Raw genomic sequence first — 23,722 nt, 5'->3', positions numbered from 1 at the left:
GAAGGAAAATATAAAATAGCAAACACTTAATGAAAACTTGGAGCTACTGAAGAGTATGATGGGTTTTGAACATCCGTTTTAAACAAAACAGAAACTCTTTCAAGGGTTTGTCATCAGAAAGTTCTTATTATGGGGCGCCTGTATTTCAGGGTAATGCTTTTGGAGCCTGTAGAGTGGAGGGAATGACCACTCTGCTGCTGCTTAGGAAGAGGAACATCGTGATTGTCCAGTTTGAACAGTACAGTGCTCTCCTACCCATTTTGCTGGCCAGTGATGTTCTTGTCTGCCTGTTCATAGCAGCAGCACCCTAATGCTCCTCTGGGATTTGGAGTTTGTGTAGTAATAACATTGACTTGCACAGTATCTGCAGAAATCAAACTAACTTGTTTCCAGGAGTACCAGCAGCCGTTTGAGTCAACTTATCCCGCTCTCCCTCTGGATCTTGGTGCTGTATGCAGTGACTTTATAAAGAGTTGAAGAGAACAGCAGGCACAAACTGCAGCTGGGGCTCTTTTTTATGTTGGAAGCCATTAGACAGTATTGCAGAGATTCTCTGTTATTTCTCTACTTGTATGATGTCATTTTTGTATTACTTGTGCGTACTTTTATTTGCTGTAATCTGTTTTAACTCTTAGGCCTGCTGCTGTGAATGTGTGTTTATTAGTCTTTTCTCTTGCTGTCCCTTTGTCTCTAATGGTCTCGTAATAAATAGAAAAGGCACATACCTGCTGTTCTTCCATGTTACTGAGTGACATCCATCACAAAGAAGCCTGTGCAATGATTTTGTTGAAGAGCTGCTTGCACCATAAACAGAAATTACCAGTGTGCATTCATCTTTAATGCACATCTTTTCTTTTTTGTAGTAGTTAAATAGAATTGTGTAATCAGATTTCCAAAGGTAGCTCTTGCTATTGTAATGAAGCTTGTTACCCTGCTACTGTTCAGTAACAACTACTGGACATGCAAAAAAACTTATGAATGTAAAGTGATATCTCAAAAGATTTTTTTCATTTTTTTTAGGCTACTCACCCAGAATGTTGGTCTTCTTTATGTCGGAAACTTTGACAGACCTTTTGCACAAATTAAGGTATGATCAATAAGCTGGGGGGGGGGGGGGGGGCGTGGCTATTTAAATTATTTCACTTCTGTATGATTTAAGTCTTGATTTAGAGAACTTCAAGTTATCAGTACAGCGTCAGGAAAAATAACGGAAAATAGTGCTACTGTGATGATACTGGGTTTGCTCCTAGTTACATCTGTGTACTTAACTTGCCAAAGAAGTTTAGTTTTTCCTATCATCCTTTGATTAATTTGGACTCTGGTTTAATTATCAGAAGGAAAATTTTCTTTTTAGGTTACCTTGTCAGTGACATTTCAAAACAAAGCCACTTTTGGAACTCTGTAATTCTTTAAGTGATCCTTATCAGGGAAGACACTGCAGTAAAAAGCACAGATTGTTTTCCCAGTATTATTAGATTTATTATGAAAGACTCATACAATTGGTAGAAAACAATTTGTCTTTTATGACTTATTGTTTCTTTTCTTTCAGTTGAACTGTAATAGTTTCATGTTTCTAATTGCCAGTTGCTAATTATGTCGTGTCACTTGCAAACAAAAATGTTTTGCAAGAATATATAGACTGATTTTGATGAGTTTCACTGGGATTTTTTGTAGGACAAAGAGAGGGAGGCATTAGCATGTCAGCCATTACACTGGAATGTGGAAATGCGGTATCTGTTTTAGAATGCTGAAATGTTCCCATGTCCCAGATGATACCTGTAATTATTAGATATTCTGCACTCTTGGCAGCATTGTTCCCTCCATCGTGTGCACATGCTTGTGCCTCTCAGAATTTTAAAAGCCTTGGTTTTGTTTTACATCAAAATGAAACTTAATTTCTAAAACTCAGATATGTTCCTTTGCCATCCCTAATTACATTACTAAAGAACAGTATGCCCAACCATATCTAGCAAATACTTGCTTTTTGTAGCTTAAACATTAGTACTGTTTTAAAATTACGTTAAAATAACAGATGCATGCTTTTCCTCTTCCCTCTTCCTTTTCTCTCTCTCCCCGGTTCCTATATGTGTATTATTCAGTTTGGCTAATAATCAAACAGTTTAAATGTGTCTTATATGAAATGTCTTGCCAGAAGTTTCATCGCAAATAAGCTTGTATGTTTTTGGTGATAACTCTTCAGAGTAGTGTTTGTTTAAGTGCTTTATAAAAGTTCTCACACACTGTTCTCCCCTTCTAGTCGAGGCCCTATTCCCACCCTTACCTACCCCATCCACTTCTAATAATAAGCAGCAAAATGGGGAGGTTTTCCCCATGGCTGGGAAGTGTTTGTAAGTTCACTGAGAGAGAAGAGGCTTATGCTCCACTTGTTTCCAGCCGCTTGTGATCAGCAGTGGTACTTCTCCCATCACTTGCGGCCAGGGAGAGGTCCTTCTGCTCACAGGACAGCTGCAAAGCAGACGCTGTGCAGGATCAAACTGCAAGACTGAGTATCATATCGCTAGCAAATGCTTAGGGAAAGAGTGCAAAAACAGGACAAATACAAAGTACGCAGCCAGTTTCCTGCAATTTGCATGCAGGGCCTTCTCTGCTGAAGTTGTATCTGCATCCTGGTGCTTAATAGACTCAGTTGGACCTTCTTCCCTGAATGTGCCTAAGGGATTTTCCACTAAATTTTCAACATACAGGGCCATACTATCACTGTGAGTTAAGGTAGTATTTTATTTCTTCTAAACCTGTTGCCTGATAATTCATTTTGGTTCAACCTAAGCCTTATGTCAGGAGAAATGGTAAGCAGTCATTCTCTATTCCTGACTTTATCTTCTCTTCCGTATTACCCCAATCTTGCATTTTCTAGGCTACAAAAACTATCTGTTTACTTACTCCATGCATCCAACCATTCAGTATCTCCAGTCAACACCATTTCTGTTCCTTGTATCCTTCTGTATTTCTACTATTGCCTCTTTTAAGGTAGAAAATGGCACAATATTCAACATATGAGCACAATAACGTTTTCTGTTCTGTTTGCTGTTCTTACCTTATATATGGTACAATGCTTGATAAATATCTGACATACGTTTAATTTGAGTGGGTGGTTGTTAGACTTTCTGGTAATATATCACTGGTGTAGTCTCATCCTAAATGTTGTGTTTTCCACAGAACAGGTAATGTGGATATTCAAAATAACTTTCAGTTACTACCTAGGAAGAGCAAAGCTTATTATCCACTAAATTACTGTAGATTACATAGACATGTTTGAATAATCCTGAAATGATAAGCTAATTTGTCTCAGGATCATCTCTTCTGTGGCTTGTATTATCAGCTGCAATTGGGAAATGGCGTGCAGTTAACAAAAACAATGCGCTTTTTTAATTGAGGCTCCTATCTGATTGCTTGGAGGTTCTAGAAAGATGTTGACTGCATGACAGCAGGAGAAATTGGTATAGAGTGATGGGGTTACACCCTCTTAGAGAACTTCACCTCCAAAAATGGGGAGTAATAATTCACCTGAAGAGTTGGTGCTGCAAAAAGAAACGTATGTACTCTGGACATATACAGTGCTCTTTTGTAACTGTTGATACAAGTTGCTTTCGTTCTTACCCCAGCAGTTTTTCAGGTCTTTCCTATGCCGTTGCCAATGATTCCACCAGTTAAAAGACCTGTGAACCACACTTGATCTTGGAATAAGGCAGAGTCTTTGTAATCTTTTAGTTCAGATGGGCTTTCGCTCACCATGTGATGGATTGGTCTCTCTCGTTATATAAATTACCCACTCACGTTCATTTGCAAACACCCCAGGTATTATGTATTCTATTAAGATATGGCATTTCTTGCCAAACATGTGCATTAAGGAATGCCCCAAACCACTACACTCCTCTGTCGGTGTGGATTTATTACTCGAAGTGAACCATTATACTGCAGTACTTCCAATGCATTTTAGTGCACTTTCAGTTGGACAAATAGGAATGTTACCAGGCCTTTGAAATATTCATAGTAAACATATAAACTGCCATGCTAGCACTCATAAATTCATGTTTCAATTTGTGTGCATTTACAAAACTGCAAAGAGAGAAACTCCTTGTCAAAGTATCCCTTCCCAAAAGCAAACAAGCTTGATTTTCCAGAACTGTGCGGGAGATAATTGCACCAGGGTCTTTGATGATGAAGACTGTAGATGGCAAGTCTGGGAAGAGATTTTGAAATACTATCGTCTCTTCTAGGATGATTTTTCTATGTCTGTCTTTCTCATATGCAATAATTCATTAATATTTATATATATTAATATTTATAATGTTTCTGAGGCATAGATGAACTAGTAAGATTAACCAAAATTACCTGATTTTTTTCTTCCTCCTGACTTGCTTTCAGTGGTATCAGCGGTAATGCTTGATAGATGTTTGATCTCTGTACTTCGTTATACGAAAGAAATGTGAAGCATTCACTCCTCAAGCTTTTGAATCCTGTATCTGGTAGCAGACAGATTAGAAGAAATGGAAAAAAGTATTTTCCTGGCTAGAGGGATCTGCCTAGAACTTTTGTTTTCCAGTTATGTGCCAGTTCATAGATACTGCAAGATTTTGTATGTTGCTGCTTTGAACAGAGTTCATGATACAGAACTTTTAAGTTATCACATAGTGGGTTTGTATTTGGTTTTGATTGCTTTGTACTAGGGTAACGTTCAGTGAGTTTCAGTAAGTTTGATGGCTTATAAAAATAATGGCTATTTCAGTTAGCTGATGAGGGTACTAAATTAATTAATGATTTGAAAGTCAAATTTGCTGTGGCAATGAATTCTCATTTTATTTCCAGGAGACTGTTCTTTAAGGTTATGTTGAAGGAATCGATTTCATAGAGGGTAGTTCCTCTTAATAATTTTATTTGGTTTCTAAATTAAATTATTCTAAATTATTGTTTAATTCTAGTGTCTGTTCAAAGGTGTTGTAGAACAATTTCACCATAAATGCTTACTCTTTGTATCTTTTCCCACTTAAATAGCTTTGTTAGTAGTAGTAGCTACTCTCACATACTTCTGTGTTCATTCAAAGAACTTTGGAGCAATTCAGTAATTTGCAGCTTTCTTTGGATCTTAAGTGGTCGTCTTTATTAATATCTCTTGGAAACTGGATGAAACAAAAAAAGTTTCTGTAAGTGACAATTTTGATCAGCAAGGTAAAATATTGACATCAGTTGGAATTAACTGGTGAACTTTCTTAAATCTATTTATATTAAATATTGTTAGAATTCTTTTACTAACAATGAAGCTATCAACACAAAATATTTATCATAGAAATTTTGTGTTTATTAAAAGTAACTAAATCCATTGTCCCAACATACTTAATAGTTACCTGATGGAAGGGTATGTTACAGGGGTTTTAACCTCTTTGCAGAACAGAAGTCTTCATAACATATATGACACATTGTTTTTGAAATAGAGACTTGATCAATGTAGATTAGAATGAAAGCTTAGCTACACTATATCCAGTAATTATAACTATAAAGAAAATGATACTGCTTAATCAATTTATTAGGACTGAAAGTTTTTGCAGTGCAGTTCCTAGTTGCTTCTGGGATTAGGGGAAGCTGTTCAGTACACTGTGTTCTCCATTATTAATCAGTAATGAAGCTTCTGGCAGTCTTTACTATTGAGCTAATGACTAGTTTCATTTTGGGCTCTTAACACATTAAATTACCATTTAAATAAAGATTAATTACTGCCGTTTTATTTTTAGTATTTTAAGAGTAGTTATTAAAAAGTTTCATAATAAATACTACTTTGTTCAAAATAGAATTGTTCGATTTAATAGAATATGAGGACAGTTACGGTGAAAAGAATATTTTGGAAATAGTGGTGTGTTCTTAGTATTTTGTTGCTATGGTAGGAACCCAGCAGAAAGTTTCTGAAAGTTTCAAGTTTGCTTCTGGGGGATTTGCTGCTGTAGTTACAGCAGTCTTGCTGTCAAGGACTAGCAAGGAACCAAGCTCTCTGCTCTGACCTGCAGCTCAGTAGCCGTTATCTGTGATTTTAGTAAACTTGAGAACAGTGGTGCTGATTGCTGGGACAGCTAAACATACTGCCTGCACTCCGGGAATGCAGTTTGCTTCTAAGCTATTATTTGCCCATTTTGCCTTGGCAAATACGCTTTTAACTTAAAACACGATAAAGCGTAGTGGAGTTCTGCCAGAGAGAGGCCTTGCAGCGGGTAATCACCACAGAATAATTTCTCTGATCATATCACATCAAAACCAGTAGACCCTCCAGATACAAATCCATCCACCTTTACTTGGAGATCCTCGGGCAACTTATCAGTGCCGCAGAGAATTTACTGTAATGTTCCCAAGAGCTGAAACATCTTCAGCGGAGCTGCTTTACCTTTGTCCAGACACAGAGGCTGAACTGATGTCGGCGAACCAGGCCAGACCTCCTTCATGACTCCTTCAGCAATATCAAACATCTGCAGGTGATTACCGAAGTGATTGGCCACAATTTACCAAACAATCTTTTCCTGAAAGAAGAGGGAAAAGGAATGAATTGGTGAACTTGCTGCTTTCTTAAGCTAGGATAAGCTGCTTATTTCTCGACTGAGGCTGGCATGTTTTTCTTCCCCGAGTGACAATGACTTCTACTACCAATTAGGGATCCCAAAGGTGGGTGGGCTGCCACTGTCTAATCACAGAGGACAGATACGGAGCACCTTGTTAGGGTACAGCTCTTCAGACTACTCCGAATGTAGGAGGAGGATTAGGCCAACATTCCCCGTGCACTCAGTAGCTGTCCTGACAGAGCTCCACAACAACCACCACGTGGTCTGTACAGTCTCTTGGCAAAACACGTGGGAAAGTTTTCCCTCTGTGCCTGTTGGCAGCCAGTAAGAGAATGTTGGTGCCCTAGTTATTTGATGCTTTGCTTACTGGACTTTCATACATATTGACAGAGGTTTTTGTGTTCATTGCCACGGCAGAAAAGGATTTCTTGTTTATCATGGTGAAGTCATAATCTGACTTTTGTTTCTGTTCCCTGTCTCCCCTTCTTATTATTTTGTGCTGTTAGTGTATTTTGTGTGATGTGAATTGCCATAGAATAAAACATAAGGATATCATGCCTTCAGCTTGAAGAAGACAACAAACACAGCCCTAGAATCTCTGGAGTGAGACGTTCCTGAGAAAAAGGAAATACAGATTTATCTGTAGGTGGTTGATTCTGATTGTTCACGTTGAAGACAAATGATTTCAAACCGAAAGAGACACCACTGGGTTGAATAGATGCTTGGCAAATTAAAGAAGAATAGTGGTAACTTCCTTGGCTAGCTTAGCAAGGTAGTGTCAGAGAAGGATTATTTCATGTTCATATTAGCAGAGTTAACACAGGTGGTGAGGGGAAGAAGAAGAGGAGAAGATTATTTTAAAGTAGGAAAGTAATGATAGGAGAACAAATGGGATATGCTGGACAGAAATAATTTTATTCTGAAAGCTGAAGAATACTTTTGAGAGCTACAGATCTAGATCCAACTTCCACTAGGAACAAACACCTTTACAGTGTTGAGAAGGAATGTGGTAATTATATGATTTGATGACTGTGAAAGAAGAAGATAAACTCAGATAATCTGAGTCCATACATTTCATTAAACACAGTCACTCTGAATTAAAACACACAAACTGAGGATAAAGCTGTATAATATTCCACCTCTTCTGAAGTTCAAACTATATCTTTAGGATAAAGTAATTTACATTAATAATCTATACTTATTTTTGTTAACAGTCTCCAAACAGAACCGGTGAGTGACTCTTAACGTTTTGTAGAGTTTTGCGGGATGTTACATTAAGATTTTCACATCCTCTTGCTAGGTGTGGAAGCTGCACTGGGCATTGCTGGAATTGTTAGTATTGGGCTGTTGAGAAGCTGCATAAAGGAATCCTTCTCTTCCTTTTTCTTATTCTGTTTGTCTTTTGTTGAAACCACCTGTATTTGTGCATCAGGCAGAAGTCAACACATGGACAGTTTTAGCACCAACACTTAAAAAGTGGGGCTGATTGCCAGGTGATCTTTCAAAATAAATTTCTCAATGGAGTGGGAATTTAAGCTTCGTTCCTAATGTTTATTGTTACAAGATGATGATGTACAGTCTTCTCATGGGAAGTCATGCAATGCTGAGATGATGTCTTCTCGTGCCTGAACCTGCCCTCCTTTTCCACTCATTGCTTTCTTCTGCACTGATTTCACATAAAGGACTGAGTCAAATTCAACATCTTAGTTTTTATCTTCAGGGTGCTCGCATGGTCTGGGATATATGAAGTTACCTGGCATAGGGTTATGGGCTGTGTTTGCCTTCTTCAGGAATGCAGGAAGGTTTTATATTAAAAATAAAGTTAATTCTCAGCAGTGAGAGGGTTTTCAGGAGGGCTGCCTAGGACTTGAAGTGAACCTGATGGAACCTGGAGTAGTTAAACATCTCACAATCTCCTGTCCCAAGTTCAAGGTGCTTTTCTTTGACTTTGTGGCCTAAACAATAATCTGAACGTACTCAAAAACAAAATTCTGAATTTGTGACAGCAGTAACAGAAACTCTGAGAGGTAAAAACTGCCCTACCCACACAGTTTGTATCTTCTAAAGAAGATGAGGGAGGTGCTAGAGAGAATTTACTGAACAAACTGCATGTTAGAAAATGTTGTAAGGTGCTAGCAAGAAATGACCTACTGCTCATTCCTAAGTTACATGTCTGCTAAAGGTAGCAAATTTAGCTCATTTTGAAAATAGGATACTTTTGAGCATTATTTCGAGAATTAATAAGGAAAGAAAAAAACCATATGGCTTAATTGTTTACCCCTTGACTTCTTTTCATTTCTCTACGTCTTAATGTTCTTTGTTGCAGCTTTTCTCAAAAGCAATTGCTAACTTTTAAGGGCAAGGGGTCTTGACTGCCTGTGTGTTTGTATAGTCCCTGGAATATTAGAGCCCTCAGTCCTGCCTGGGAATGTTAGACACAAACGGTATAAATGAATAGTAATATATTTTATGTGTGCATTTATATTACACTAAATGCCAGCATACAGTGAGCATATTTACTCTCTATAGACACATTGAGGGGAAAAAAATACTAAAAAAAAAAAAAAAATAAAATCTAGCCGTGGAACTGGTGATGTAAACAGAAAAAGAATAACAACTAGAAAATCTGCATGAGCACTGCAAAAACTGAAGCAGTGATTTTGTATGCTGTCACAATTGCTGCCCCTAAGAACAAAATGTTAATGAGCTATAATTTATAAATTCGCTCTGTTCTGATGGATCAGATAGTCCCCATTTTGCTTTTTGTCATGATTCTGCCTATGAATGCAGTTAAAAAATTTGTTCTTTGTAAAGCGTGTGGTGTTCCATAGAAGTCCACAGAATTAGGAAGATTACCTCTGCAGTTTTCTGTTGTTGCTGCCAATAAGATAGAATAATTGGTGCTTGGTTTTAGACTATGATTGGGGGGGGGAGTGGGGGGGTGGGCAGCTTTTGTTATTTCAGCTCCTAGTAGTTTTTTTGAAAATCAATTCAAGTTTGTTCTTGCTAAGCATAGGGTAAATTAAGCCTTCTGGAAAGGTTAAAATAACGGCTAATTGATTGTAGATCTTAATTTATTAGGGTTTTTTTTAGTTTTCTATTTACTTCTGTATTAACTGTTAAAGAAAAAAAATCTTCAAATGCTTTTAATGAGTATTGTAAAAATGAACAGATTGCCGTTTTTTAAGCCTTCCATTTCCTGGGCTTTGGAATACAAATACATCCTAGCAATAGAAAATCAGTATGATAATACCTCGTTTCTCAAAAAGCTTAGAAAAACAAGTGCTGACAAAGGAACCTCATGAAGTCCAAGAGGATCAAAAGCAGGATCGTGCATCAGGGGCAGAGGAAGCTGGAGCCTTAACTGGCCGTGCAGCAGCTCTGCAGAAAAGCGCCTGAGGGTCCCGGTGGCCACAAGCTGAACGTGAGCCAGCCGTGTGCCCTTGCACTGGTAAAGGCCAACCGTACCCTGGGTTGTGTTAGCTAGAGCATAGCCAGCAGCTCAAGGAAAGTCGCTGTGCTCTGCTCCGGCATCTGGGAGACACGTCTGGAGTAACCGTGCACTGTTCTGCGCTCCCCGGCGCAAGAGAAGTCACCTCGCTGGAGCGATTCCTGCGGGGTCACTGACAAAGGGTAGAGCATGTGGCCTGTGAGAAAAGGTTAAAGAAATTGTGTTTGTTTAGAAGAGAAGGGAAGAGGGGGGACTAATTGCAATCTCCCATCACCTGAAGTGAGATGGCAGAAAAAAGAGAGCCAGATGCTTCTCGGAGATGCTCAGGGAGGGAGAAGAGGGAAAATTCCAGTTGGATGCGAGGAAAAAATGTTCATGGTGAGGTTGGTTGGGCACGGCAGCAGGTTGCCCAGAGAGGCTGTAAAATCTCTGTCTGTGGGGATTTTCAAAGTTTAACTGGAAAAGGCCCTGAGCAACCTGACTAACCCAGCCTAGAGCAGGAGATTGCATTGGGTGATGGCTGGACATGCCGTCTAACCTGAATTTTTCAGGTTCTGTGACATTCTAGAGTATAAGCAGTCACTACTGTGAAATATAACTAGTTCTTAAGGATATATAAAACTGCATCATTTAATGTTTTTATTGGGAAATTGTACAGTTGGATGTTTCTGAGCCTCTGCTGTTACTGATTGAATAGAGCTTAATTTCAGTCCATAATATTAACATAGAGTATATCAGTCAGTTTTTCCTCCTTGATCTTTCCCTATGGCTGTGACCATAACTTACAGTATACAAGGCTTTCAATACTTTCATTCTTAGTATCTCGGGTTTTTCTTGTTAAATGTTTACCTTTGTAAGTGGCTGGTTTTCTCATAATGTCAAAAATATGGAAAGATCCATCTTTTTTTCCATTAAGAGGTAGAATTGCATTCCCTTCCAGAGATCCTATGGTCGTCTTTCAAAGAACATACTGTGTTTTCTTCACTAAAATGTTTGTTTAGTAGAAGAAAGTTTGTTGGTTTTTTTTCCTTTGAAGTCATTCTGCAGCTATTTTCACGTAATGAGCCAGTATGGATTTTTTAATGGAGTGTGTGGTTACGTTGAGAATAAAGCGTCTGTGGCTTAAACTAAAAATCTGTGAGCATAACTGGAACCGAGAAGCCCGTGTTCTCAGGAATGCCTCTAAAACTTAAGAGGTTTATAGATTATTCAGAGCCATATAACTAATTTAAAAAGAATGATAGCAAAGAAGAAAAGAAATGGGAAGTGGCAGCACTGGCTAGATTAGTAGCAAAGCTCAAGAGTAACAGACTGGAGAAAGAGCAGCCAGTGGGTAGCTGTTGGATGTAAACACACCGAGGAAACTTTGTAATGCGTGAAATGGGGTTTAACTGTTGTGCATAATGGATATTAGTAAGGGAAGACAAATGTGTAAGAGCGTACAACATGGGACACCCAAGCACTGCAGAAACAAAACGTGTGTGTGCTGGGAAGACGTGGTCCTGCTATCTAACACTGATACCTTCCCTTCTCCTCCAGTCTTGTCTGCGGCCCCTGTTCCAGCAGCGACACTGACCTGCAGGGACTCTTAGGAAAAGCCTCCAAAATTAATCCCCAAGACCATTCGTATTTTCTTCTTCAGTTCCTTTGGTTGGAGTAATTTTGTCCTAATACCTATGAGATTAAGCCAACCAGCAATTTTTTATCGCATTAGGGATGGTTGATTTGGAGTTTCCTGTCTCGTTGCCTTTGATAAATAATGATATTTGGAACCAGCAGTAGCTAATATATGTGTCATCAGACTTTAGTTTTCATTATTTTCTTTTTTTGTCTCAACATTCCTTCTTCTTGAATTCACTTGCTTTCTTACCTTCCTGGTAATTTTCCAAATATTTAGTGTTGATCCCATACAGATACTATTCTGAGAAGTATAGTCATACAGAAAACTGCATTTTCAAAGTAATAAGCAGATTGTGCTTACAGTAGCTTTCCTATGCCCAGTGGTATCAAAACATACTATGGTAAATGTGAGCATTAGGACATGTGGATTATGTCTCATTAAATAACACATTAATAGACAGATGGTTTATTTTCCATGTTGAAGAGATGGCAAAAGAAAAGGGTTAAACTGTGTCTCTGAACCGTAAAGTTACTGCTCACTACCAGCTAAAAATTGCTGAGAAAGATACTGGGAATGAAAGGTTTGTTTTAGCAATAAATGAGCATAGATATTGCAGATATTTCTCATCTGCATTGCATTGAGCCCTCATACTTGTCATGGTGGAGTAGCTGATCAGGTCATTGTAAACCAGCCAGATTTCTTATGCTATAGTGCAAGTTGTGTTTTGCTATTGTCCTTGTCCTCTTTGTCCCATTGTTCTTTCCCAGGCTTCAGTGTCAGAGAGTGTTCTGGCTCCTGTACGTGGGTGATTTGGGGCTGGCACCATCTTTTGTTTTGCTTTCTTATGTTTTACAAAAATCCTCTTGCAGAAGAGGATGATTTGTCCATGATGATTTTAAGCTCTTGAACATGGTAATTTGTTGCTGCTGCAGCTGTTCCCATGTTATAACTGCATTGTCAAACCTGGTTTGGGTGTGCCTCTGCACATAGAGAGCGTAATTTGTTCTGAGTAATTGAGGATACCTTGATAACAACAGCTGTTTATGGAGCCAGCTCCTGTGCTTGACTGAGTTGCAGCAGGGACTGTTTTTTCCTTTGATATAGACATCCCCACGCTTAGTTTCCATAAATGCAATTGCATTTGCATTTTCTTTTGACTAGAATACAATACTCAAACGGTATAGCGGCATGCTCAAGCTTCTCAGAGTTTTAGGCAATTCAGGAAACACGTAGATAATTGTCTTCTCAGAGAAAGTAGATCTAAAGTTGTGTGCCTTTATTGTTTCCTTCGGAAACTATTCTTTTCATGTCATATTTATCATAATTGTTCTTTATTAATCTGTTCTGATTTTTTAAGTAAGTTCTTCGTCTTTTCTTTCTGCATTAGACCTTTCTGCATTAGAGGCTTTTGTTGGTACTGTAGGCAAGTGAAATAAAGGCAGTAGAACAGGTAACAGTCAAAGAGAAAGAATAGATTAAAAAATAGTGTCTAAATAAAATTATAAAAATCAGTCCTTATTAGAAATTTGTTTTAATCAAATGAGACAAAAAAAGGTATTTGGGCAAAGTCTTTTAGGTCTTTTTTTAACCATTTCTTAATTTTTTATTGTTTTAGAGTTTCACAAGAACATCAGCTAAGATCAGTCTTGAAGGGGGAAGAGAAAGCAAATTGTTGTTGTAAACAATTTATAGGCAGAATATATCTAAATTTGTTAAGCTTTTTAGAGGTATTTTGAGTCTAAACTGAACAAATGAGGTTGAACTTGATAAATGAGCTTGAACTTGTAGTACCTGTCTGAAATGCAGATGATAATGTCTTTAAAATAAATTACTCATGAATAAATCAAGATGTTGAAGTTGCAAAGGGTGAGAGATGATATAACAGAGAAATTCTTTGACGAGGAAATTGTTTCTGAGACCTTTCTTTACAGTATATATAAAATGCATAGTGAACATCATGAATGAGAAATTTTAAATGTCAGATACTGATAAGATTGGAGAAAACCAGTTGACGGCAAAAATTATCGTATTGAGAGGTACTGTGCTGGTTTAGGGCTAGTAAAAGGCAAATGCAGATTAAATTTAGATAAATGAAAAAGAATAGGCCTGTGAACAATAACAGAGAAGGTAGAAGAAATATCAAATGAGATAAATATGCAGGATATCAGCTTACAAAGGAAACTGGGTTGTGGATAATATCCTGTCTAAATATAATACATATAAAGGAGGATAGTCACACAAACTAATTTCAGCCACTGTATACCCCACAGGCCGGCTCTGTAGACAGTGGAAAACAGTTGAATCCAAGCGTGAATCTAGGAACCTCTAAGAAAAGCGTCTGATAGTTGCCTTGCTGGGTCTTTTAAATTGCTTTCCATAGGTGCCAGTCTCTCTCAGTGGATTACATGCCGAAACTAGCTCCTAAATTTTAAGTGCCTAAAGTGATGGTGCAAATACTTGTTTTGCCTGTCTCCCTGGACTTTTCCAATTATGAGATTAAAGGCTGGAGTAAAACCAGATTCCTATTGTACAGCTGTTTTAACTGCTAGTGAGCATTTCCAGTATAGTATTCCCCACAGACAAGCATTGTGGCTTAAATGTCACTTCAGCTACTGCTAATAGATTTCCAGACATGCATTTTTTCCACCATTTCTATCCCCAAATATAATCTGTAAAACCAGGTAAGTCCTGCAAGCTTAGGCTCTGTTAGACCTCTGACGAGAAAGTTGGTGGCTCTTACAGAAGGTTAGCAAATAAGGAGGAATTTGGAATTAAACTAGATTGTGCCCATGAAAGGGTGGCCTGCAGGCAGAGAGATGAGATTTCATACTAGTAAAAGTAGAAGGATGCTTATCTCCTACACCAGGAAATGATAAATAGCATCTGTACAATTTGAAGAATGCCTTTGATACCTAGAAGGCTGTAATCCTAGGGGAGAATGAAGCTGTACAAAGACAGTAAATCCAGTAAGATGACTTCTTTTTGCATTCTTAATTCATTCCTCTATTTGTATGATTTACAGTGAAATAATTATTTTTTTCATCAAATCAGCTTTCACAATTTTCATTGCAAGGCTCACATATACCTCTGCTTGGCAGGATTCCAGAATGATTACAGTATTTGTAAAATTTCACATCTGAGAAATAGAAATATATCCTAAAAGTCAGCTGAATAATAGTGATCCAGTATCTTGTTATGTAATAGTCAACAAAACCATTATTTATTTACTTTTTGACAGTAGTAAAACTGCTGCAGTTTTAGCTTTCTAGCATAAAGTGAGAATAAAAGTGAAGAACGACAGAGCTCAGCAGTACTATTATATTTCAGCAAATTGAAGTTTTCAAAATGCTGCTTCTGCTTCTTTCCAAAGGAAAAAAAGGTTGATTGTAGAGAAAATAGCATGTTATATCTTTGGGAAAAATAGTCTACAAAGATTTGAAAAGGAAAGATCAGAAATGTGGCAGCATTGTTAGAGTCATTGTGCAGACGTTTTATTTGTATTGCTAAGAACTGTAGAAGTTTTCATTTACTGGGGAGGAAACTGTAAATATGCAATATTGCTTTTTATGTTACTAACTCCATTGAGTTGCTGTTTAATTGGTATATAGAAACATTTCTGCCACTGACTTTACAACCAAATGCTATAATGAAATGTCACTTCTTTTCAGAAAAATGTTACTTTCCCTTGATTAGCTGAAGTATTAAATCTCTTTCGGTAAATGAATCTATTGATTTTAGCTTAATGTGTTGTAATAAAAAATATTTTAGTATGTTCTTGGTTGGAAGATTCATGTGATGCTGTACTGGATTCTGGGGACAGGCGCTGATGTGAGATTTTTATCTATTTTTCATGCGTGAAGCAGGGGAGTCAGCACCGGTACAGAAGGGCAGTAAAGACCTGGGTTCTGCTGGAGGACAGTTCTTGCCCTTAAGCTCTGCAGAAGTCATCCACGGGCTTTGTTTCACTGGCTCAGCCAAGACCCTGACAGTGCTCTAAGTGGGAGGGAACGAGGCTAGAGCAAAATAGTGCTGTAAAGCCTCTTGATCCAGCTGCTCAGTCTGCTCGGACTCAGGCAGTCTTCCAGAGGTGGTTAATATCGACCATGGTCCTCACTGCCTTGGGGAGCTGCCCGTGGCCTATGTCTTAATGCTGCACCACGCAAGAAATAAAATGCCCAATTAGTGTCATACGTTAACCTACCCGGTTGTAATTTAGTAGTAATACAGACAAATGCAACCCAGCTTCTGCTTCATTTCATTAGTGGGTCATGGTTAGCCACGCTTGGTTGCTGACCATTGCAGGAGCAGATTAACTAAGTGTTGTAGCATTTCTTCTGTACAAATACAACCTCTGAAGAAACCTGTGGGATGTAGGGAAGAGGCTGGTCTATAATAGAAGAAGTGTAAAGGAATACGCAAAAGCAGAATTAGAGACAAGAATGTTTTTATTCTTTTACACAATAACGCAAGATACAATTACTGTTTTTTCCTACATTGTTACATTCTCTTTCTACCTGTTACGCTCTGGATGCCATTAATGCATAGAAAGAGGTTTCAGAGTAACTTAACTTCAATAGAAGGAAAATGAAGGACGTTTCTGAATAATTTAGAAGGATGTTTATAGATCAGTGAGTCAGAGGTTTTGGACTTACCATACTGAAGCTAACACTAAAGCAAACAGACCCTGAATTACTTAATTACTAGCTCGCTAATATTTCATTCAGAACTTTAAGGAAAAAATCTGTAATCAGTAATTAGTGCTAGTACTTATAGCAGGAAACTACAAAGCAAGGCTTTCCGTTTCAGTTCATGGATTTCCCCACTGTGTTCACTCTTGCCTGACAAATCAACTCCCTTTTACCTTGGGCTTTTTAACTGTAGAATTATGTATGTGAAGCTCTTCTATCTAAAGCAAACTAATGAAGTTGGTTTAACGTATAAAAACACACTTTGAGATTACTGAGCAATAGGTTACAGAGTTGCCATTGCCGTTACCTGGTTTTTCTTCCTCTTATCTCTTTCCAGCACTGTCTCTTCTTCTAGAGAAGAGAGTTTATTTTTTCCTGGCTGGAATTGTTAGTGATGTTGGCTGGCTCTAGAACAGGTTTATGATGTTATTTGTAATGCTGTTACACCATGTGAAAAGCAGAACAAATGCTTCCAGCTGGATTTGTTAGAGATCTAATGCTGTTTCAGTCCTGGGCCTCAGGTGGGGGACGACAGCTGCTCAAACACAACTGTAGCACTTGGGCAAAGCGCTCAAATTAGGCTCTGAATTCTGGGTGCCGTGGTTTAACCCCCAGCCAGCAGCTAAGCACCACGCAGCCGCTCACTCACTCTCCCCCCATCCAGTGGGATGGGGGAGAAAATTGGGAAAAAGAAGTAAAACTCGTGGGTTGAGATAAGAACGGTTTAATAGAACAGAAAAGAAGAAACTAATAATGATAATGATAACACTAATAAAATGACAACAGTAGTAATAAAAGGATTGGAATGTACCAATGATGCGCAGGGCAATTGCTCACCACCTGCCGACCGACACCCCGCCAGTCCCCGAGCAGCGATTCCCTGCCCCCCCCACTTCCCAGTTCCTAAACTAGATGGGACGTCCCATGGTATGGAATACACCGTTGGCCAGTTTGGGTCAGCTGCCCTGGTTGTGTCCTGTGCCAACTTCTTGTGCCCTGGCTGGGCATGAGAAGCTGAAAAATCCTTGACTTTAGTCTAAACACTACTGAGCACCAACTGAAAACATCAGTGTGTTATCAACATTCTTCGCATGCTGAACTCAAAACATAGCACTGTACCAGCTACTAGGAAGACAGTTAACTCTATCCCAGCTGAAACCAGGACACTGGGGAATTTAAGAATCATCCCATGCAGAGGTCTTCACAGGCCACAGTTTTATGACAGTTGGTTTTTTGGAGAGGTCATCTGGTTAGAAAACTCAAGAGACTTTTCTTGGCTTTGCTTGCCTTAGCTCTTGCAGGCTAACTGGGTGAAGTCATTCTGTGAAATAAGAATGAAGACTAAGTATTGTCACTCGCTTATTTTGTTACTGATCTACCGTACAGTAATGAAGTGTATGAGCAAAGCCATGAAAAGTGTCCTCACGTACAGTGGGCTTTCCCAATTTCCTGTCTTCCAGGGCCTTTGGCAGGACCAACTATCAAACTGTTAATTATCCCTGTTGTCAGCACTCGCTATTCAAAGTTGTAGTCCTGTTTAGTTGATGGTAAAACAGAAACTCAGATAAAATCCTTATTGATTTGTCTAGAAACACTGCTGCCCAAACAGACCAAAATGTTCATAGGTTTCTCAGACCACACCTGGCAAAATCCATAAAATCCTCTGAAGCCAGCTGTGTGTGACTCTTCCAAGTCCATGAGTATTGTCCATTCCTCTGCCTCGTGATTGCTGCAGTCTGTCACCCCACCCCACACCCATTACCCCGGTGTCCTGGGAAATCTGGCTTCCTAACTCTGCAGATTCATTAATAACAAGAAAGGGAAAGGAAGGAGGGGCTTGCAATGAAAGGTAAAGCCGTAAGAGCCTCTCTGTAGCCTCATTTACTGACAAATTTGTGCCATTGATAGATTAGCCCTTGCTTACCTTTCTTTTAGGACCGACCTCATCAGCTGGCAGGCACCATAAAACTATTTGCTTTGTCTGACCACAATTAACTTCCCTATCTAGCCCCTTCCATTCTGTAACCCCACAATGATCAAGAAGACCTGCATGCTTAGATTTTAGATTATAGGTCAGATCATACTGAACGTCTTTAATTGCTTTTGAAGAAGGAGGAAAAAAGCTTTCTGTGATTTAAGCCTCAAAGCCAGTTAGGCTTTGAAGTTTAAGGCAAACTGTTCAAGAAGGGGAGGGAGTTCAAGCCAGCTCAATGCTATAAAGGCAGTTAAGAAGTGAGTTAGGGCAGTTGACTTTCACTGCAGCAGTTGCTTTGATCAAAGCTAATTTTTGAAAGTCCGCGTTAAGTGTTAAGTCAGCAGCCATTAATCTTTTTGTTGTGATATATTATCAGTAATGGAAAAAATAAAGATTATTTTCCTCCTAATTGAAATCTTAGAAGGATGAAAAATACAATGAAAAATCCCTAACATGGCTTTTGCAACTTTTTTCCCAACACATCTTTGCTTTATAATTTGGATTTTCTAACACTGCTGAGTAGATTATTTTGGTTGTTGATGTTGTTTGGCTCTTCTTGGCTTTGTGTTTTGTGTTATTGCAGTATTTAATCAAGGCATTTATCAGCTCCCTCAAGTAGTTCTGGCAGTCACCTGAAACTCATCCTGTGTCATTGGCTGCAAAAATGAAGGTTGAGTCAGCAAGGTTGTGAACTCCGATCTCAGTGATCAGGTGTAAGAATGCCCCCTCAAAATGGCGAGGTTTAAAAATCACTGTAGTTTGAATTTTCGAAGACAGGATGACAAAAAAAAGTCAAAGTTCTTGCTTTCTTATATAATACAAATCAAAGCCTGAAAATTTTCTTTAAAAAATAAGATGTTATTCTGCTGAAGAGACTTGTATGATTTCAAGATCTGGCAGTCTTTTAAAAATGCTGTTACACAGACCATATAAAAGCTACGATGAGCAAGACTGAGCTCCCCTCTCTTGCTCAACCCTTTGGCTTGTAGGAGACATGGTTGATGATAAACCATTCAGTCTAGTGAAGTGGATGGGGATTGTCTGAATTTTTATTTCCTACAAGTCCTGTAAACCTCTGTATGTTCTAGTATCAGATTTGTAAGTAACTAGGAATTGCCTCTGAAATGTATGAAGAAAAAGAAATTTGCTACTTTTTGTAAATATGTCCTAGGCAAAAACTGAAACACATGTTAAATATAGGAGATTAAAAGCAAGTTTTTTTCAGTTCTGGTCTTAGTTTATGCGCACATTCTCTCTGTAGAATCTCAACGTTTTCAAGTATTAATAGGATTTCTAGATGTTGAAAACATTTATAAATTTATAATCTCGCTCCCTACCCCCCACCTTTCTAATAATGCTTGCATAGCATGTTTAATAATTTACATATCACTTAGATACCAGTATTTGATAAAGTCAGTACACCAAATTCAGCTTCCAATGTTACGTGTTTCTTTGTTTGACTACTATAGTGAAGAATATGAAGTAAAATTTTGATTATATCTTTCTTAATGTTGTTATTCAGTAGTGTTCTGAGGCAAAGAAATTTGAACCATGGGGAAAGCAGAGCTGCTAACAAACCAGTTTGGGCTTTGTTAGGCAGTGGAGTAGGCATATGAATATATTACATATGATTATCATAAAATTATGGCCTGGAAATTGAACAGTCATGCTGCTGCATTTTAGACAGTACATTTATAATAAGCTGTAATAAAGTAAACAATTTGAATGGATATAAGAAGAGGCATTACTTGTGATCACAAATGTACATTCAATTCATGCTTTTGAAGCTCTGTTTAACAAAGCAAACAAATTTCCTTCCAGCGTTAACACAGTTGTTCTCAGTGGTGAATTTTGATTTATGGGGAAAAAAACTTTAAGCATATAAAACCGGCTGTTTGGGATCTAAATGGAAGAAAAGAATATGATTCATAATGGCTGTAATTTGAAAACTGTGTGTTGTTACAAGTAAAAGTGGGTTTAAAAGACTCACTTGCAATTACTTGCTACTTTGGATTCTAGTTTAAATTTCTTTTGGTTTACTCTGGTATCATTTGGTGTTTTTCTGAAAGAGCGTAAAACCACAGTTTCTAAGAACATTTCAGAAGCCAGATAAGCAATGACTAGAATTAGGTTTAGGGCCCAATCCTGATAACACTAGTGCAGGCTAATTGATCTTATGAAGCCGCTCAGAGGTATATAACTTAGAAGGATAAGAGTTTGTAGAGCTGGGGCCCACATGAATAGCGATCAGATACTATCTGACTCGTAAAAGTAGTTTTTCCTCAGACGACACAGAAAGGCTGCTGGGAAGCTCCTGATAGCCCAGCCCCAGGGAGTCTCCCTGTAACCCATCCCCAGCAGCGTGACAGCAAGCGACAAAACCCCTTATAGGGTGTAAGAAGTACAGATAAAAAAAGATTAATTTAGTCTCCAACAGTAGCAATAGCTTGGGTACAAAGAAAAGATTAAAAACAGCCATATGAGAAAGTACACTGTAAAATCTATGTGTGATAAACACAAACAATTGTCAAAAGAGCCATCATTGTAGAGGTGAAGTCCAACATGTGAAGGGCAGAAAATGGCAGAAAAACTCTTCGCCCTATTCTGGCAGTCATCTAGGTTATCTTTCATTTATTTTGAGGTATAGAAATAGCATTGCCAAAGGTTGTAAAATAGTGATAGCGTTGCTTTGTCTCTGGAAGATATGTTGGGGTTTCTACTGATAAATTATTAAAGAGATCTCAGCTGCCCTGTGTCACAGGATTTCTTGGTAGCATGAGCGTAAGTACCTGAGGGGTAATTAAGATCGGGTTTAGAGAACCTAATGGGAGATAAATGCTTTCCCTGTTGTGTGACCACAAACCATCTCTCTCTGTTTCCCCATTTGCAAACTGAGAATAATAAACCTTATGAAATTCATAATTTATAAAGGAGCTAAGTGGTGTTTTCAAAGTATATTCTTTACTATTGGTGTATAACTCTTGTCTCCTGGATCTTTGTGTCATAGCATGCAGTGCTCTCAGTTTGGGGCTGGCTCCCTTTTGCAAAAGCGGTCCGAGTGAATAAAACACAAATGAGGGTTAAGATTGGCTTTCACAAGCTGGCTCATGTCAAGTAGAAATACAGTCCTCTCATGTCAAGTAGAAATACAGTTCTCAAAATACATCAGGGTGTGGGTGAAATGTTTCCTCCCAGAATCATTTCTACATTATGATTGCAGCTTTTTCTGTCACGTTGCACTGTATATCCTTGCTCTGTCTTCCCCTCCTGTACAGTTGCTTACCTTCATGGTGAGGGATGGTTTTTTTCAGAAACCTCCAGTAGATTCCTTGTCCTTCAGGGAAAGGATTTTTTTCCTTATTTGTTTTTGCATAACCTGCTGAACAGTTCTGTGGTTTGCTGTGGCATTTTACTAGTTCGCTTGCATCTGCCTGTTCTTCTTTGGTGCTTTGACAAACACCCTCAATTTCAGTACTGACCCCAAGGATAATTAGCAGCACAGTTATTCTTGGTGTGCCAAATCCAAGGTGTCTGTCTCTGGCCTCTGCAAAGTTACCCAGGTGCTTGCGGTGAAGCATTGTTCTTAACCTCTTCCTACAAATTCATGAGCTGTAGAGCAGGTGAAGCTCTGTACCAAATACACATCCTCTCTACAGTAAGTTCACGCTGACGCTCGCTTTGAGAGCTCTATTCCTGCTTTCTTACTGCCTGCGTGTTTACTGCAGTTCCCCCATCCACTAGAGTTTCTTCCTCTTTCATCAGCACATGCTGAGGGTCAGAATGACATGAGTAGCTTTTTTTAATATGACTTTATTTAAGAACTCATCACAGTGGAGGTTCATGAGTCCTCAGAACAGAATTCTTCCATTTCTCAGTTTTTACAGAAGATGTACAGAGAGATCTTTTTTCTTTAATCCATAGACCTGTGATAATTAGAGTGCCTGGGCAAGGGATACTGATCTAGGAGGGCAACCATTTTTTATTTTCATTTAACTGTTCAAGATGTGTATGGACCCTTGGATCTCTGTTTCCTATTCTTGACGATGATTAAAAGAAAATGGGTTTTTGAAAAGCTTTGAAGTTCCCTCAGGGGTTAGGTGGAGATGGCAAAGTGTAGCAGGAAGGTCAGCTGCTCTTTGAGTACTGTAGATGACTGAGTTATAATGCCCAAAGGTGTGCAAAGAGTTTGTTGGTTTGCTGTGACTGACCAGGTTTTCCCTTTGAGTGGAACGGGAAGTATAGAAGAAGAGTATCGCATCATTGAGCAAAGCATTTGTGCAAACACAGATACATTTCCGCATCGTGGTCTTAGTAGTTACTAGTTATCTGCTTTGTTGTAGATACCAGTGTTCCTCCAAGAGTACCAAACAAAGCTCAGAAAAACATTGGTTTCTTACAGATAGTTCAGGTGGTGTTACAAAGTCAGGTGTGCAGGAGACCTTCCAAGATACATTAAGAAATCTATTTCCAGCTGGCACTGAAAGTCATTAAACTTGGAAAATCGCTGATAAGAGGAAGGCTTTTTATTTCTGATGTTTCTATGAGTCAGTTGTCAGGAAAACCCCAGGAGTCCAACCCATTCTGTATATCAGAAAATGGTATCCATATTTGAAATTACTACATGTAAGAATGAGAGATTCTGTGAGAGAATACTACATGTTAAAAAGAAAGAAGAAATCATGAACTGTGAGAGCTAGACACTGGAAGTAAAAAAAAAAAATTAAAAAAAATCTACAATTTAAAAAAGCCTCACTTGTTATTTTGAAACATGATTTTTCTTTTGGGCTTCTTCCATGATTTTCAGTGCTTGGTGGTTTAATTTGGTGTGAACAAAAATGTTAAAATTTTTACATTTTTTAATGTTCCTTTCCAGGAATGAGACCTCAAAATTGGAGCATTTCCATTTCCTATGTACACAAGAAGTGGTGTAGTTACACTTAGAGGGCTTCTTTAATGTTAAATAAACATATCAACTGCATTGTGTTTACCCAAGCTGATAACCATTTGTTGGGTGATATATTACTTGAAAGGAAACACAATCAGTATGTTTGATTTAGCAACAGAATTGGTTACCAGTGCTCTTATTTTACTTTCAACAAATCTATGTTTTTGATAAAATAATCTCTTGAATTGTATTAAGAAATGGATATTAAGCTACATTACAAAATCTTTTTTGGCTTGAACAAAAATGGGAAGCAGATTGATTAACTTCTGCCACTTTACAGTATTAATATTTGTGGTCCTGTGTACACTAATGGTAAGAACAGGCATTTAGTAACCATCTCTTAAATTTTTATAGTTCTTTGGGAAGCTTTACGGGGGAAAGCATGAGATACTTTATGTGAATGGGGAAAAAAGTTCTTTAAAAGCATCTGACAAGGTGTCCAAGAATTAGGAAGAAGCACTAAGGGAACAACTTGAGATCTC

The 23,722-nt window shown here is 38.3% G+C and overlaps 1 protein-coding gene across 2 annotated transcripts in view; it reads left to right on the top strand.

The window, feature by feature from the left end:
• Positions 1-23,722, top strand: part of RNGTT (RNA guanylyltransferase and 5'-phosphatase) — a 187,545-nt gene that overhangs the window by 152,301 nt on the left and 11,522 nt on the right. For both annotated transcript variants that reach the window (XM_049817904.1, XM_049817905.1), the window contains one exon: positions 1,021-1,087. In XM_049817904.1, the coding sequence (XP_049673861.1) occupies positions 1,021-1,087 (67 nt within the window). The remainder of the gene's footprint in view (positions 1-1,020; positions 1,088-23,722) is intronic.

This window comes from Accipiter gentilis, chromosome 15 (genome assembly GCF_929443795.1).
Source record: "Accipiter gentilis chromosome 15, bAccGen1.1, whole genome shotgun sequence".
NCBI lineage: Eukaryota > Metazoa > Chordata > Aves > Accipitriformes > Accipitridae > Astur > Astur gentilis.
The sequence above is the reverse complement of the archived record's forward strand: the minus strand, read 5'-3'. Positions and strand labels throughout refer to the sequence as shown.